This window comes from Doryrhamphus excisus, linkage group LG7, assembly GCF_037039965.1.
Source record: "Doryrhamphus excisus strain RoL-2023G ecotype Guam linkage group LG7, RoL_Dexc_Guam_v1.1, whole genome shotgun sequence".
Taxonomy (NCBI): Eukaryota; Metazoa; Chordata; class Actinopteri; order Syngnathiformes; family Syngnathidae; genus Doryrhamphus; species Doryrhamphus excisus.
Genome location: NC_136363.1, coordinates 316,335 through 330,742, shown reverse-complemented (window position 1 = coordinate 330,742; position 14,408 = coordinate 316,335). Strand labels below are relative to the sequence as shown.

The following is a 14,408-nucleotide window of genomic DNA, read 5'->3' as shown; positions in this document are numbered from 1 at the left end:
GCCCCGGTGTCAGGAAATGTTGGTATAGCCCCGGTATCAGGAAATGTTGGTATAGCCCCGGTATCAGAAAATGTTGGTATAGCCCCGGTGTCAGGAAATGTTGGTATAGCCCCGGTATCAGGAAATGTTGGTATAGCCCCGGTATCAGGAAATGTTGGTATAGCCCCGGTATCGAGAAATGTTGGTATAGCCCGGTATCAGGAAATGTTGGTATAGCCCCGGTATCAGGAAATGTTGGTATAGCCTGGTATCAGGAAATGTTGGTATAGCCCGGTATCAGGAAATGTTGGTATAGCCCGGTATCAGGAAATGTTGGTATAGCCCCAGTATCGGGTGAAGGCCCCTGTGCTGCACTTTGGACACCCTTTGCAGGGCATGTATTGACCCACGTCTGACTGCTTTCAGCATGAGAAGAGCATTCCTGTGCAGCAGGTGGCGCTGTGGGCCCTAACTGTCATTAGAAGCCTGAAGAAAGTCATTTCCTGGAAAAGCCACCAGTGAGGAAACCAGGAAATCCTGGCTAGGATGCCCAGGGGGGCCCAGGGAAGACCCACTCACACAAGGGGGGGCATGCAAACACCCCACAGAGGTGCCCAAGATGAAAATGAAACCCAGGTCTTCCCCATCTCCTGACTGCGTGGCCGACATGCTAACCACTTGGGCCCCGTGTTGCCCGTCTGGTCAAAATCAGAAAGACGTTTGTTCTTCTCAAGTCTTGTAGGTGTGGACACCCCCTTAAAGCGGCCATGTTGGAAGACACCCAGGAAAAGCAGTAGAGAGAGTTTCAAGGTCAACAACAAGGTAGGCGGAGTCTTTGAGCGAGCAGCGCACAAACACACGCATGCACACACACACACTCACACACGCGTCAATGTAAAGAGAGAGCTATGTAGACGATGAAGATGAAGATGGATGGACGGATGGGACAGGAGGAAGAGTAGATACCTCTGCAGCAGAAATAGCCTGGAGTGACTGCCACTGAGAGACACAGGAGACAATGTCAAACTACTGCATGCTCACACAGAGGGGGGGGGGTTAGGGTTGTTAGAAGGAGCAGGGTTGGTGGGGGGGGGCAGGGTTGTCAGGAGGAGCAGGGACAGTTAGTCAGTGGACAGACAAGGACGGCAGGAGGAGGACACGTGAAGAAGAAGAAGGAATTGGACACCAAGTGCAAGCTTCCTGTTTGTGAGAGAAGAATTCCAACCTATACGGGACGACATGGAGCTACTGGAGTCGGAGCGGAGGATCTTAAGTCCGGGATGTTGCACTGGAGGAAGAGAGGAAGGGAAGGAGAAGAGAGGGAGGAGCATGCATCATGCAACGCTCGGCCCGTTAATCGGAGAGCATGAGGATGAAGGTCAACCCCGCCAGGCTTCCCAGCTGAAGGGGTGGAAGGAAGCGTACCCACTCGGGCGTCCCAAGAGCTCGCCAGGTTAAACGCGAGAAGATTTCTCATCTTGGTGGCAACTAACAAATCAAATGTTGCCATGTGGCTTCACATGCCTTTGGGCCATAGAACAACGGCATGAACAGAGTGAGCCCTTTTGTCAGGCATACAGTCTCTGTCTGGGTGGATGGAGGCGGGGCCGCTAGCCTACACACAGAGTGCAGAGGAGTGTAAAAATGATACTAGTAGATTTCTTATGTTATTGTACTTTTTGGAAAAATAATGTTAAAACCCGTCTGGTCTCTGGTACACCCAATCTTGTGTATCATGTCGTCTGGTATCGATACGTTAACACCCATGCTAACGCCCATGCTAACGCCCATGCTAAGACCCATGCTAACTCCCATGCTAACGCCCATGCTAACGCCCATGCTAAGACCCATGTTAACTCCCATGCTAACTCCCATGCTAACTCCCATGCTAAGACCCATGTTAACTCCCATGCTAACGCCCATGCTAACTCCCATGCTAACGCCCATGCTAACGCCCATGCTAACTCCCATGCTAACTCCCATGCTAAGACCCATGTTAACTCCCATGCTAACGCCCATGCTAACGCCCATGCTAACTCCCATGCTAACTCCCATGCTAAGACCCATGTTAACTCCCATGCTAACGCCCATGCTAACTCCCATGCTAAGACCCATGTTAACTCCCATGCTAAGACCCATGCTAACTCCCATGCCAACACCCATGCTAACGCCCATGTTGACGTCCCTGTCCACCAATCAGCACTGATGGAAAAGTAGCTGGAGGTAATGGGTGGGCGGGCGGGCGAGGGAGGGAGGACCCCTTCCCCGCTGCGGCTGACCAACAGGGGTGACACGAATGCTTGTCAGGGTGGAGCGCTCACCTCGACACGGATCGTTCTTGACCAGGAACTCGTCCAGAGCCATCCAGCCTCCTCCCACTCTCACCATGACGGTGCTGCGTAGGATCCTCACCAGGCGGAGCTGCTGGGAGTCGCCAAACTGCGCTCACAAGGAGGAGGAGGAGTCAGATGAGGAAGGAGGACATCAGCGCTTCACACCAAGCAAGCAGCCAAGCCCCGCCTCCCGCACGGTAGGCAAACATGCATCATCATCATCACGTGCTACTTTCAGACATCTTGTAGCCAAAAGCATAAGAAGTGTCAGCGCTGAAGATCAAACATCACCAGCATCAGTCCAAAGACCCCCCCACACCCCCCTCCCCCCAGCATGAAGACAGTCAAACCTGCTTCCATGTTGCCATCCATCCATCCATCCATCCATCCATCCATCCATCCATCCAGCTACATTTCAGTTACCACGTGTGACTACATGCTTGCAGTACAACAGGGGGTGTCCAAAGTGCGGCACGGGGGCCGTTACATGGTGGCAGCTCATCTTGACTGGCCTCACCATTTGCTAGAAATCTAATGACTGTGTGAAATGGGACGCCCCCGGTGTTCCAAAAGGATGTGACACCGGTTGAGTGTCAAAGACATGCAGATGATTGACAGGTGTGCAAGCAGCAGGAAGCAGGTTCCACTCATCCAATCACAGCAGCAGAAATGAACGTTACCTGGTTTCCAAGGAAGAACTACAATAAATCCAGCGGACGCGGTGCAGACAAACAGGAGGAGAAAGAAGAAGACAGAAAGAGAACGAGTGAAACAACAACAACAACAACAACAACAACAATGGAGGCTCTTTCATTTCATTTGTGTCCTCACTAAAGTGGCCTTAGTGGCCTCGGTCTTACTAGAAGACCACGTCGGTCGCTCATGACAGCAGACAACACAGGACACGCCCACACTGGCACTTGACGCTATCATCACAGACAAGCTAACGGGTGCTACATGTTAGCCAGTTACCATGGCAACACACCAGCTTTTATACTCAATATATCAACATGCACATGCTCATCTTGAATAGGAGACCAGGAGGTAAGCTCAGATAATGGCAGGAACATGAGATGACGGGCGTTATCATCATCCTGTCACCATGAGGATGACACCATGAGATGTACAGCAGGACATGAGATGACGGGCGTTATCATCATCCTGTCACCATGGGGATGACACCATGAGATGTACAGCAGGACATGAGATGACGGGCGTTATCATCATCCTGTCACCATGGGGATGACACCATGAGATGTACAGCAGGACATGAGATGATGGGCTTTATCATCATCCTGTCACCATGGGGATGACACCATGAGATGTACAGCAGGACATGAGATGACGGGCGTTATCATCATCCTGTCACCATGGGGATGACACCATGAGATGTACAGCAGGACATGAGACAATGAAAGCAAAGCATGAGACCACGAGGAACAGCATGAGGCGAGGCCATGAGGCGTACATTTAATGATCTCATCCACCATGATGAGACGAGACCCTGAGGTCAAGCACGGTATGAGAAAAGGACACGGATGCTTGACGTGAGGCCACATGGTGAGGAGCGTGAGGAGCGTGAGGAGCGTGAGGAGCACATCAGACATGAGACAAGCGCTACGGCCATGAGGCAGGGAGTACATTCCATGATGATATCAGCTGATACCATGAGGTGTGGCCATGGTTGTTGCCTAGCTTAGACGTCAGTAAAGCAGGAAGAGGCTAACAGCTAACGCAGTAATACTTCTTATTACACCAAGAAGATCAAAGTGGGCGGAGCTTACCCTGTATTTGTTTTCTCCTATCTGCTCCACCTGGAACCTCTTGGCACATTTACACTGCGCCACCTGCCGAGTCACCTGCACGGGTCACACACAGGAAGTCCATGGCTTTAGCACAGCGTAGCATAGCATAGCATAGCATAGCACAGCTCAGCATAGTCCATCTTGGACTCACCTCGTCCTCTATCTTGTCGGCGTCGGTGGTGGGTCTGTAGGCGTCTTTGTTGGGGTGCAGGGCGGCCACAAACTCATAGTAGTCGATGTACCCGTCACCGTCCCGGTCAAAGATGTCCGCCACCGCCGTCATCTCCAGCTTGCTGGTTGGGAACTCTGTGGAGACAAAAGCGCGGCGCGTCAGCGCAGCCTCTTTCAGAGAATGAAGACGTCGTAAACGTGCGGCGTCACGCAACTGGACGCCAGAATGCCGTCGATGAACTCCTGACGCGTGATCTTCCCGTCCTGATCCTTGTCGATGCGTCGGAAGAAGTCCATGACGCGAGACTTCTTGTGGTTCATCCAGCGCATGTACTTCTTCCTCCACACGTCAAAGTCAAAGTTGGCAAACTCTTTGAGCTGCAGGGAAAAAAAAAAAAGCGTGTGAGGACTACAGGATGCTGAGCAGATGTGGAGGTAAGACGAGGGGCGGGGCCTCCACCGTGGCCCCCTTTATATAGAAATATCATAAAAACAATAATAGCAACGGTATGAAATCGATCAATAATTGATCTAGTTGATAATACAATATTCACATAAAAATGACATCTGAACTCCATTTACGACAGCAAGGTCACATGATATGATATGATATGGCGGGCCGGACGCCATCCACGGGCGTACCTCCTCCAGCCGGTCCAGGTCGTCGTTGAGCTTGCGCTGGCGGTCGAGCGCCAGCAGCCATACTTGCTGCCACCTGGCACATAGCTGGTTGAGGCGAGGGTTCGCCCCTGAAAGCGGCATGGCCGCCTGCTGCTGCTGCTGCTTGCCTGGGGAGGGAGGACACCACGCCTGGTCAGCACAGTGGAGGCACCAGCCGGTTCTTCTCACTTCTACACCACACCGCTTCAGCGACACTTGCAAGGCAAGAAGGTCCTATGTGTGCATCTATTTGGGTGGGGCACGGCGTCAGCCCTCACGGTGCTCATGCCCCGTGACCCCAGTGAGGAGGAAGTGGCGTAGCAGATGAAGGAATCAACGCCAATGCGTCCATGGTTGATTCCTTCATGTGCCGTGTATTAGCGGCCAATGAAAAGACAACAAAGCTCCTAAACTGTTCTCCTCGTACCAAAGTTCCTTCCCAATAAAGCAGAAGCTCTGTGAGGAACTTACGTCCTCCTCTCCTCTCGGCCAGGTTGCTCGGAGCCTCGGCGGGTTTCCTTTTGTAACTTTTGGTGACCTTGTCAACATCCGGCTGCTTCCTGGTCATCTCCTCCATGAACATCTGCCACGGGACAGGACACAAGCTGAACACCTGGCGTGCTTCCGATGGGACCAGATCTGCTGCGTGCTGACCTGATGTTCCGTGATGAGGTTTTTAAGTTGGGGGATGTCCTGAGGGAGGGCCTCGGTGTCCCTCTGGACCAGCGTGGTCTCAGCCCACTGTAGCCATGACAGCAGCTCCTCCAGCAAGTTGGCGTTGTTCAGCACCTCGGTCAGCGCCGCCTCCAGGCGCTGCTCATGCTGCTTGGCCCAGGTGAGCACCTGCACAGTGGGGGGCCATCTTGGTAAACAAAGCAAAGCCCCTCAGAGCCCCCGGGAGCCCCCGGGAGCCCCCCTCCCGCTCTGACCTCCTCGAAGCGCGCCCGGATGATGGTGATCCAGTGCTTGATGGTGGTGATGGAGTCGGGATGGCACAGGGTCAGGATGGCCTCGCCCATGCCGGCCGCTTTGTTGACCTCCGACCTCTTCTCCTCCACCGTTCCCATGAAGTTGCGGTGCGTGTGCAGCAGCGCCTGCAGAGTCTCCGCCTCCTCGGGGAGGACGCCGCGGAAGCGCAGGCTCTGCTCGGCCTCAGAGAGCCACTCCAGGAGCATCTGGACGGCCGTGCGAAACTCCTCCGCCTGGTGGAGACAGGAAGGCTAGGACAGGAAGTGGTTTTGCCAAGGAGAGGAGATCTCATCGCTTCTCTTCAGACCTGCTTGAGGGCCTGCTGGAGGCGGGTCTGCTTGGTGACGGACAGGGCGCACACCGTCTCCCAGCGGTTGCTGAGCTCCTGCAGCTGAACTTTGACCCAGGCCGTGTCATCGCGGCCCGTCTCCATGAGGTCTCGGGCTGAGCGCCGAAGGGCCTGGACGCTGCCGGTTCTCTTGCCCAGCTCCTTCTGGAAAGCCTGGGGGGTTCGGGAGGCAGGGGGGGCCTTATTGAGGCTCAACTTCACCGGTCCTGCAGAAATGGCGGGAGCAGAGTACGCACCTTATGAGAGTCCATGAGGTTGGAGACCAGGTCCAGGTCGCCGTGCACGGGCTGATCTTCGGTGAGCTGCGGCTCCACCCGGTACAGCCAGTCCACCAAGGCCTGCAAGGCCTCCGCAAACTGACCCGAGAACAGCAGAGCCTCCTCCAGCTTGTGTTGCCTGGTGGAGGACAAACATCTCACACGCTGCCGCTGGAGCTCCGCCTCCTCCTTTCAGACCGCGTCCTCACCTCTCCACACTCTTCCCACAGACCGTGTCCCACTTGTCACGGACCTCCCCCACCAGGTGGTCCAGCTTCTGGGTGTCGTCCGGCAGCTGCGCTTTGTCCCGCATGGCTCTTCCGGACCTCACCGTGGTGTCGTAAACCGGCTGCTTGGAGCCCAGCGCTTTCTGGAACTCCTGCAGGACAAAGCCGTGAAGGTGAGGACCGTTGCAGAAGAAGAGCTCAGGGATGATGGACCTCAGCATCTCAGCATCTCAGCATCAGGTCCAGTACCTTGTGTTTCAGCAGCTGGACTTTGATCTTGTCCGGCTCGTTGGGGATCTCCAGCTCCGAGTCCAGCCTTTTCTCAGCCTCCTCCAGCCAGTCCGTCAGCTTCCTCCAGGCCTCGTGGAACTGGAGCGAAACGATGGCTCGTCATTCGGAAGGAATTGGACTTTCTCAATAAAGTTCAGCGCATCCGCTCGGTACCTGCTTGGCCCGTTTGCGAGACTCATCCAGGTGTCGCCCGCGGTCCAGCGACCTCTGGACCAGCTTGTCCCAGCGGGCCTGCACGCTCAGCAGAAGGTTCTTGATGAGGACCACATCCTGCTTCAGGCTGGCGAAGCGGAGCTGGGAGCCAGCCTTCTCCAGGGCCAGAACCTGCTCTCTGTGGGTGTTCACCTCGTTGACGAAAACCTGCGCGGACGCGACACCAGTCAGGAGTCCGATCTGGACTGCGTTTCTCCCGCTCGGAGCGGTTTCTCATCTACCTTGTGCTCGTCGATCTGGAAGAGGACCGTGTCCAGGAGGAGGCTGGGGGGCTGGGCCATGTTGAGGGTCTGCTCGGCCTGGGTCAGCCAGTTGATGGTGTCCTGCAGGGAAGTCTGGAAGCTGGTGGCTAAGGAGAGGGCCTCCTCCAGCTTGGCCTGCCAAGTCCAAGTCAACGTGTTAGGAGAAGACATCCTCGAGCGGCGCGCCCCTCACCCTCACGCGCTCGCTCACCCTGCGGTCGTCCATCTTGGCGTTGAGGCTGGCCCACTTGTTCTGCAGCACGGCCAGGTTCTGCTGGGTCTGGGTGGCTCCCGGTCCTGCGTCCTCCCCTCCTCGAGCCAGCAGCATGGACTCTCCGGCATCCAGCAGTCGGTGGTACTGGTCGGCACGCTGGGTCAGCTGAGCTTGGAGCTCCTGCGGGCGGGCAGAAGGTGAGTGGTCTTTTCGGAGGCCATCAAAGATGAAGTGAAAGACGGGACCGGCTTACCATGTGTTGCTCCAGCTGCTCCCGGGCCGTCTCGGGAAGCCCCCCCGTGTGCTTGGCGCCCGACAGCTGGCTCTCCGTGCGCCTCATCCACTGGAGGAACTCCTCCAGCTCGCCGTGGAAACCCTCCGCCTGCACGCAAACATTCCATGACTGCAGTCATGGCCGCCAGCGGCGATGCCGTCCAAGACCACTTCAAGGGGACCTGTGATGGTCCCGTTGGCCTCCTAGAGAGCACCTCCTCACCACAACCCGCACCCACGGCTTTCTACAGCTTCCACAATCTGCACCTATTCCAGCTGGCCTGCCTTGGATTTCCATAACGCCCTGCTTTTATTGACTCCACGCCCACTCCGCTGTGATTGGTCACAGCTAACAGCTGTTTAAAAGGAAGGCCGCCAAACGTCTTTCAGAGCTCACTCACGCTTCCAGCTTAGAAACCATAAACCAGATGCTACAAATAGGGCGGAGCAATGGACACACAATGTACTGGATGGACAAATGGATAGCAGCCTTTTCACGCGTAATATCATCATATCATCATATAACCATATAACCATATCATCATATAACCATATCATCATATAACCATATCATCATATAACCATATCATCATATCATCATATAACCATATCATCATATAACCATATCATCATATAACCATATCATCATATAACCATATCATCATATAACCATATCATCGTATCATCATATAATATCATCATATAACCATATCATCATATAACCATATCATCATATAACCATATCATCATATAACCATATCATCGTATCATCATATAATATCATCATATAACCATATCATCATATAACCATATCATCATATAACCATATCATCATATAACCATATCATCATATGATCATATCATCATATGACCATATCATCATATGACCATATCATCATATGACCATATCATCATATAACCATATCATCATATAACCATATCATCATATAACCGTATCATCATATAACCATATCATCATATAACCGTATCATCATATAACCGTATCATCATATAACCGTATCATCATATAACCGTATCATCATATAACCATATCATATCATCATATAACCATATCATCATATAACCATATCATCATATAACCATATCATCATATAACCATATCATCATATAACCATATCATCATATCATCATATCATCATATAACCATATCATCATATAACCATATCATCATATAACCATATCATCATATAACCATATCATCATATAACCATATCATCATATAACCATATCATCATATAACCATATCATCATATAACCATATCATCATATAACCATATCATCATATAACCATATCATCATATAACCATATCATCATATAACCATATCATCATATAACCATATCATCATATAACCATATCATCATATGATCATATCACCATATCATCATATCATCATATAACCATATCATCATATAACCATATCATCATATAACCATATGATCATATCATCATATAATCGTATCATCATATAATATCATCATATAACCATATCATCATATAACCATATGATCATATCATCATATAACCATATCATCATATAACCATATCATCATATAACCATATCATCATATAACCATATCATCATATGATCATATCACCATATCATCATATCATCATATAACCATATCATCATATAACCATATCATCATATAACCATATCATCGTATCATCATATAATATCATCATATAACCATATCATCATATAACCATATCATCATATAACCATATGATCATATAACCATATAATCGTATCATCATATAATATCATCATATAATATCATCATATGATCATATGATCATAGCATTTGGCCTTGGTTGCGTTCGGCAGCCGTAGCGGCCATGTTACCTGCTGCAAGGCGGCCTCCAGCAGCGTCTGCCTCTCCTGGGTCTTGAGCAGCAGGTTCTGCCAGCTCCGGTTCAGCTGGTCCAGCTGGTCCCTCAAGTGGCCGGCCTCATCGCCGGGGGAGGACTCCAGGAGCTCGGCAGCCGCCGCGTTGACCGCCTCCACCGTGGCGTGGTGGGACAGCACGTCGTTGCGCAAAACCTGCCCGAGTGGGAAGACGCAGATGAAGGACTGGCATGGAACAGACCAGCACAGAACGTACGTGGTGTTTGGCCAGTTCAATCTCCATGGTCTTGGGGTCGGAGCTGACGGGGCGCTGCGTGTCCAGGGTGGTGTAGGTGTGGCTCAGCCAGGCCTGCAGCTCGGACAGGGCATGCTGGAACTGACCCAGAGCCAGCAGGGCGGCCTCCAGCTTGTGCTGTGGTGGAGGACAACACAGTGAGAAGAACTGTTTGGATCTGGAGACGTGGACTTCTCCTCAATGCCAAACAAAGACCAACATCTCCGCCTTCCTGCTGGAGGAGCTGGAGGTCGAACCACAAAGGAGGAGATCAGCACCTGTCTTTGGGTGATTTTATCCCCCAGGTTGTCCCACAGGTGTCGGAGCTCGGTCAGCGGCTCTTGGATCATGTCCCTGTCCGTCTGGTCAGACACCTTCTTCAGCAGCAGCTCCCCCTGGTGGCAGAGCTTCTCCATGTCGATCTGCTGCTGGTAGACGTCCACTTTGTACTGCTGCTCGGCACCAAGACACCAACAACACTTTAGCCCACTTTGGGATGAAATGTGACCAGTGGTGCCTCGGTTGACGTATTCAACCCCTTCCAGAAGGTCCAGCTCAAACCAAAACGGACCCCAACCAAAGCGAAGCCAGACATTTTAGACAATACTGACATTGACATGGAGAACGTGGAGATCTACTCCTGATGAACGGATGGACAGGTCAACATTGAACATCCCTTCTAGAGTTGCCTTGGAAACCCCCCAACCAACCAAGCCAGCAGCTAACCGGGGCGGATGCTAACCGAGGCACCAGTGCATCTCCACGACACGGGTGTGGTCATGCCAACCTTAAGCTCTTCAATCTGATGTTTGACTGTTCCCAGGTCAGTTCCCACAGTGGACATGTCGCACAGTTTGATGACTGCGTTGTCCAGGTAGTCAAACATGGACTGGAGAAGATGGTCAGATGGTCAGATGGTCAGATGATCAGATACCTTGAAAAGGAAACACACCAGAAAATGCGCTCACCTGCAGTGCATCCTGGTACTGCACGGAGGCGCTCATGGCCTCGTCCAGCCTCTCCATCCTCTCTCTCCAGGTGCGGTTCAGGCCCTCCCAGGCAGCGTTCATCTGAGGCGGGGGTCGGCCTTCAATCTTCAGCATCACATTTCGTCCTTTCAACAAACTTCACCACTCACCTCGTCGATGGTCTTCTTGACTTCGGGTTTCTCCGTTTCTCCGCAGGCAAAGATAAGGTCAGCCCCGAGGGTCCTGACAAACTCCAGCTCCTCCCTCAGGCCGTCCGTCTCCGCCTTGATGGCCTGGCAGAGGAACAGAGCGGTCAAGCCGGGTTCATCTGTGGAGGCCTGCTTGCTCCTCACACCTCTGCCGCTTCGATCTGCTGTTTGATGAGCGAGGGGTCCACGCCGGGGTCCTCCAGCTCCTTCACGATGTCCTGGGAGTCTCGCAGCGTGCTCAGCAGCGCCGCCACGTCCGCCCAGAACTTGCCGGCCAGGTCCAGGACGTCGTTGAGCTTGCTCTCCCTCTCTTCGGCCCGCTGACGGATCTCATCCCACAGCGAGCGCAGCCGCAGCAGGCGGGAATGAACGGCTGGCGAAGGAGAGGAAACGGTTATCTTCTCGTCCGCTCGCCCGCCATGGACACGGCAGACACCCACCCAGGGCGGCGGGATCGTCGTGGGCGGCCCGGCTCATGAGCTCCTCTCCCCGGGAGCAGAGCGCGGAGAAGCTGGGCAGCAGCTTGTCCAGCTCCAGACCCTGCGCCCGGTGCTCCGCCAGTTGCTCTCGGATCTTCTCCACCTCCGCCGCCACGGGAGGAGGCTGACGCAGACGCTGCACGGCCGCCTCCAGGGTCTCCAGCAGGGGGTCCATCTTGTCGTGGAACTGAGACCAGGATGGAAGAGCAGCAAGGTGAGTGTTGGCAGGAGCCACCAGGGGGCACACTTCATTCAGACCCGACTAAACGCTCTCGCTTCTTTTTAACCCAAGAACAAGATGGCCTCAGGTTGCTCGGCTAAAACCCGACATCAGCATCTCCAATGAAGGAATGAGTAGCCAACCATTTCCAAAATGGCCACCATCATCCTCTGTATGCGCTATAAAGAGCCCCTAGTCCTTCAGTGAGTTTCCTTTGTTCCTGCCTTCTAACCATGAAAACACTTCCCAGCTTCTTGTGGAATCCGGCTACTGTTAGCTTCCTGTTGATTGGACGCTAACGCTGGGCGGCGTAGAGCATTGATGAAGTAACGCATGCCTCGCTTAGGGTCAACGGTCCACAGACCCTCTCCACAGCACGTGCGTGCGTGCGTGCGTGCGTGCGTGCGTGCGTGCCAAGGCCGTCTTACCTCCAGCAGCTGGTGACAGCAGTGATCAGTGACCATGGAGAGCAGCAGTGGCGGTGAGGCGTGGAGACGACGGCATGGTGGATGGATGAGAGCGGAGACGGGGGAGGGGAGGGGTTAAGAGGACGAGTGAGGACAGACAGACGAGGTTAGGCCAGAGCGGTGGAGGTGAAGGTGGACGGAGGGTGGAGGGTGGAGAAACAACACCATGAGTTCCATCTGACATGCCTTGGTGGTCACGTGGCGTTCAAGGACAGACACACAAAGCTCATGCTGTTTGGTCCCGGTCCGGCGCTTCATACCTGAGCAGACTGGGACACCGCCTCATCCAGCAGCGCCGCGCGACCTTTCACCTCCTCCTTGATGGCAAAGTAGCGCCTCTCGGCGTCGGCGTAGCGCCGCGTCACCCCCGCCCCCTCCTGGACGCTCAGCTCAGCCAGCTGGGGTCCGATCTTGAGGAGCTTGTCGATGTGGGGTTTGTGCTCAGCGATGGACTCCCTGAGCAGCTGCAGGTTTCATGGGGACGTTTAGGAACATTTGAGGAACATTCCCAGCAGTCCAGGCGCTCCCACGCCGTGCCTTACCCGCATCTGGTCCTGCTGCAGGCGCAGGGCGTCCGTGTCGATGGCCGGCGGCGGCAGCTGAGCGATGAGGCTCTCGGTCTCGCCCAACCACGGCTCCAGTTCTTCATAGGTCTCCCAGAAGCGGGCCACCAAGACCTGGGCCCGCTCCAGAGCGGAGAAGCGCTCACTGTGGCTCTGGCTCACGCCGTCGTAGCGGGCGCTCAGGGAGTCCGTCTTCACCTGGAGAAGAACGAGTGTTGAAGCCTTGAGCGCCACCCTGGTTGGCTCCGTCATCTCACCATCAGCGTGTCCTTCTGGGCGTCGCTGCACGTCTCCAGGATGTCTTCTCTGGTGGCGAGGAGCTGGTCCACGGTGTCTTTGTGCCGGATGATGTCGATGTTGAAGGCCCGCTGGACCTGCAGCTGGGCCACCGTCACGTCGGGCTCCAGGCTCAGCGGACCCAGAGACGCCAGCTTGCGCTCCGTCTCGCCCAGCCAGTCCAGCTCGGCGTCCACGGCCTCCTCGTACTGCGGAGACCAGACATTTCAGAGCGGCTTCCGGCGGAAGCGGCTTCTCCTTTCCTTTGCTGCAGTACCTGCTGCGACCTCTGGATGGCGGCCTGCACGAGCTGAACACGCTGCGTGATGATGTCATCCGCCTGGCGGTAGCGCTGGTTGGCGTCGGCGACCAGGCGGTCCAGGCCCTCGCGGGCTCGCCATGGGACCAGGTCCAGCAGGGCGCTGCCCACCTCGTTCAAGGTGTCCAAGACCAGACGCTTCTCTGCTGACACCTTCTTCAGCTCCTTCCAACAAAAGCAACAAGGACGTGTTGGAAATGATGACGGTAATAGAAAGCCATGTTTCCATGGCAACAAGGTGGCGGGTACTGTTGGACCTCCATTCCAACTAGATACTCGGCCACCTCCTAACAAGCTGGCGGAGATGCTAACTCTACTGCATCAGACTGATAGCTGCCCCCCCCCCACCCCACAAGTAGCATCAATGTGGCCATTTTATGCTAGCACGTCAAATGCTAAGCATGCATGATGTGCCAACACCGCGAGATAGAACCACCGTGGCACTTTCCCTGCTCAGTGCTATCCTGCTAGGTGCTAGCATACCACCTGTTAGCATGGTGGCTGGTATTCCATTGCTTATAGTTACTGTATAGCATGACGCTGCATCACAACAGAACTACACTTTCCCTGCTCAGTGCTAACTTGCTAGGTGTTAGCATACCACCTGTTAGCATGGTGGCTGGTATTCCATTGCTTATAGTTACTGTATAGCATGACGCTGCATCACAACAGAACTACACCCTGCTCAGTGCTATCCTGCTAGCATAGGTGCTAGCATACCACCTGTTAGCATGGTAACTGATATTCCATTGCTTATAGTTACTGTATAGCATGACGCTGC

At 53.7% G+C, this 14,408-nt stretch overlaps 1 protein-coding gene across 23 annotated transcripts in view; it reads right to left on the bottom strand.

The window, feature by feature from the left end:
• The window catches only part of macf1a (microtubule actin crosslinking factor 1a), a 99,533-nt gene that overhangs the window by 3,357 nt on the left and 81,768 nt on the right, over window positions 1-14,408 (bottom strand). For 15 of the 23 annotated variants that reach the window (XM_078791805.1, XM_058046383.2, XM_078791807.1 and 12 more), the window contains 31 exons: window positions 13,586-13,792; window positions 13,290-13,517; window positions 13,012-13,230; window positions 12,730-12,933; window positions 11,744-11,969; window positions 11,450-11,676; window positions 11,265-11,387; window positions 11,095-11,196; window positions 10,914-11,015; window positions 10,405-10,578; window positions 10,109-10,264; window positions 9,850-10,047; window positions 7,964-8,092; window positions 7,708-7,890; window positions 7,476-7,631; window positions 7,195-7,401; window positions 7,000-7,119; window positions 6,733-6,902; window positions 6,503-6,662; window positions 6,225-6,419; window positions 5,878-6,150; window positions 5,603-5,791; window positions 5,420-5,531; window positions 4,931-5,076; window positions 4,504-4,666; window positions 4,269-4,423; window positions 4,097-4,171; window positions 2,993-3,010; window positions 2,301-2,418; window positions 1,205-1,267; window positions 946-978 (listed from right to left, as the gene is read on the bottom strand). In XM_078791805.1, coding sequence (XP_078647931.1) covers window positions 946-978; window positions 1,205-1,267; window positions 2,301-2,418; window positions 2,993-3,010; window positions 4,097-4,171; window positions 4,269-4,423; window positions 4,504-4,666; window positions 4,931-5,076; window positions 5,420-5,531; window positions 5,603-5,791; window positions 5,878-6,150; window positions 6,225-6,419; window positions 6,503-6,662; window positions 6,733-6,902; window positions 7,000-7,119; window positions 7,195-7,401; window positions 7,476-7,631; window positions 7,708-7,890; window positions 7,964-8,092; window positions 9,850-10,047; window positions 10,109-10,264; window positions 10,405-10,578; window positions 10,914-11,015; window positions 11,095-11,196; window positions 11,265-11,387; window positions 11,450-11,676; window positions 11,744-11,969; window positions 12,730-12,933; window positions 13,012-13,230; window positions 13,290-13,517; window positions 13,586-13,792 — 4,831 coding nt within the window. The remainder of the gene's footprint in view (window positions 1-945; window positions 979-1,204; window positions 1,268-2,300; window positions 2,419-2,992; window positions 3,011-4,096; window positions 4,172-4,268; window positions 4,424-4,503; window positions 4,667-4,930; window positions 5,077-5,419; window positions 5,532-5,602; window positions 5,792-5,877; window positions 6,151-6,224; window positions 6,420-6,502; window positions 6,663-6,732; window positions 6,903-6,999; window positions 7,120-7,194; window positions 7,402-7,475; window positions 7,632-7,707; window positions 7,891-7,963; window positions 8,093-9,849; window positions 10,048-10,108; window positions 10,265-10,404; window positions 10,579-10,913; window positions 11,016-11,094; window positions 11,197-11,264; window positions 11,388-11,449; window positions 11,677-11,743; window positions 11,970-12,729; window positions 12,934-13,011; window positions 13,231-13,289; window positions 13,518-13,585; window positions 13,793-14,408) is intronic. The other 8 variants (XM_078791798.1, XM_078791802.1, XM_078791801.1 and 5 more) reach the window with 6 other exon arrangements.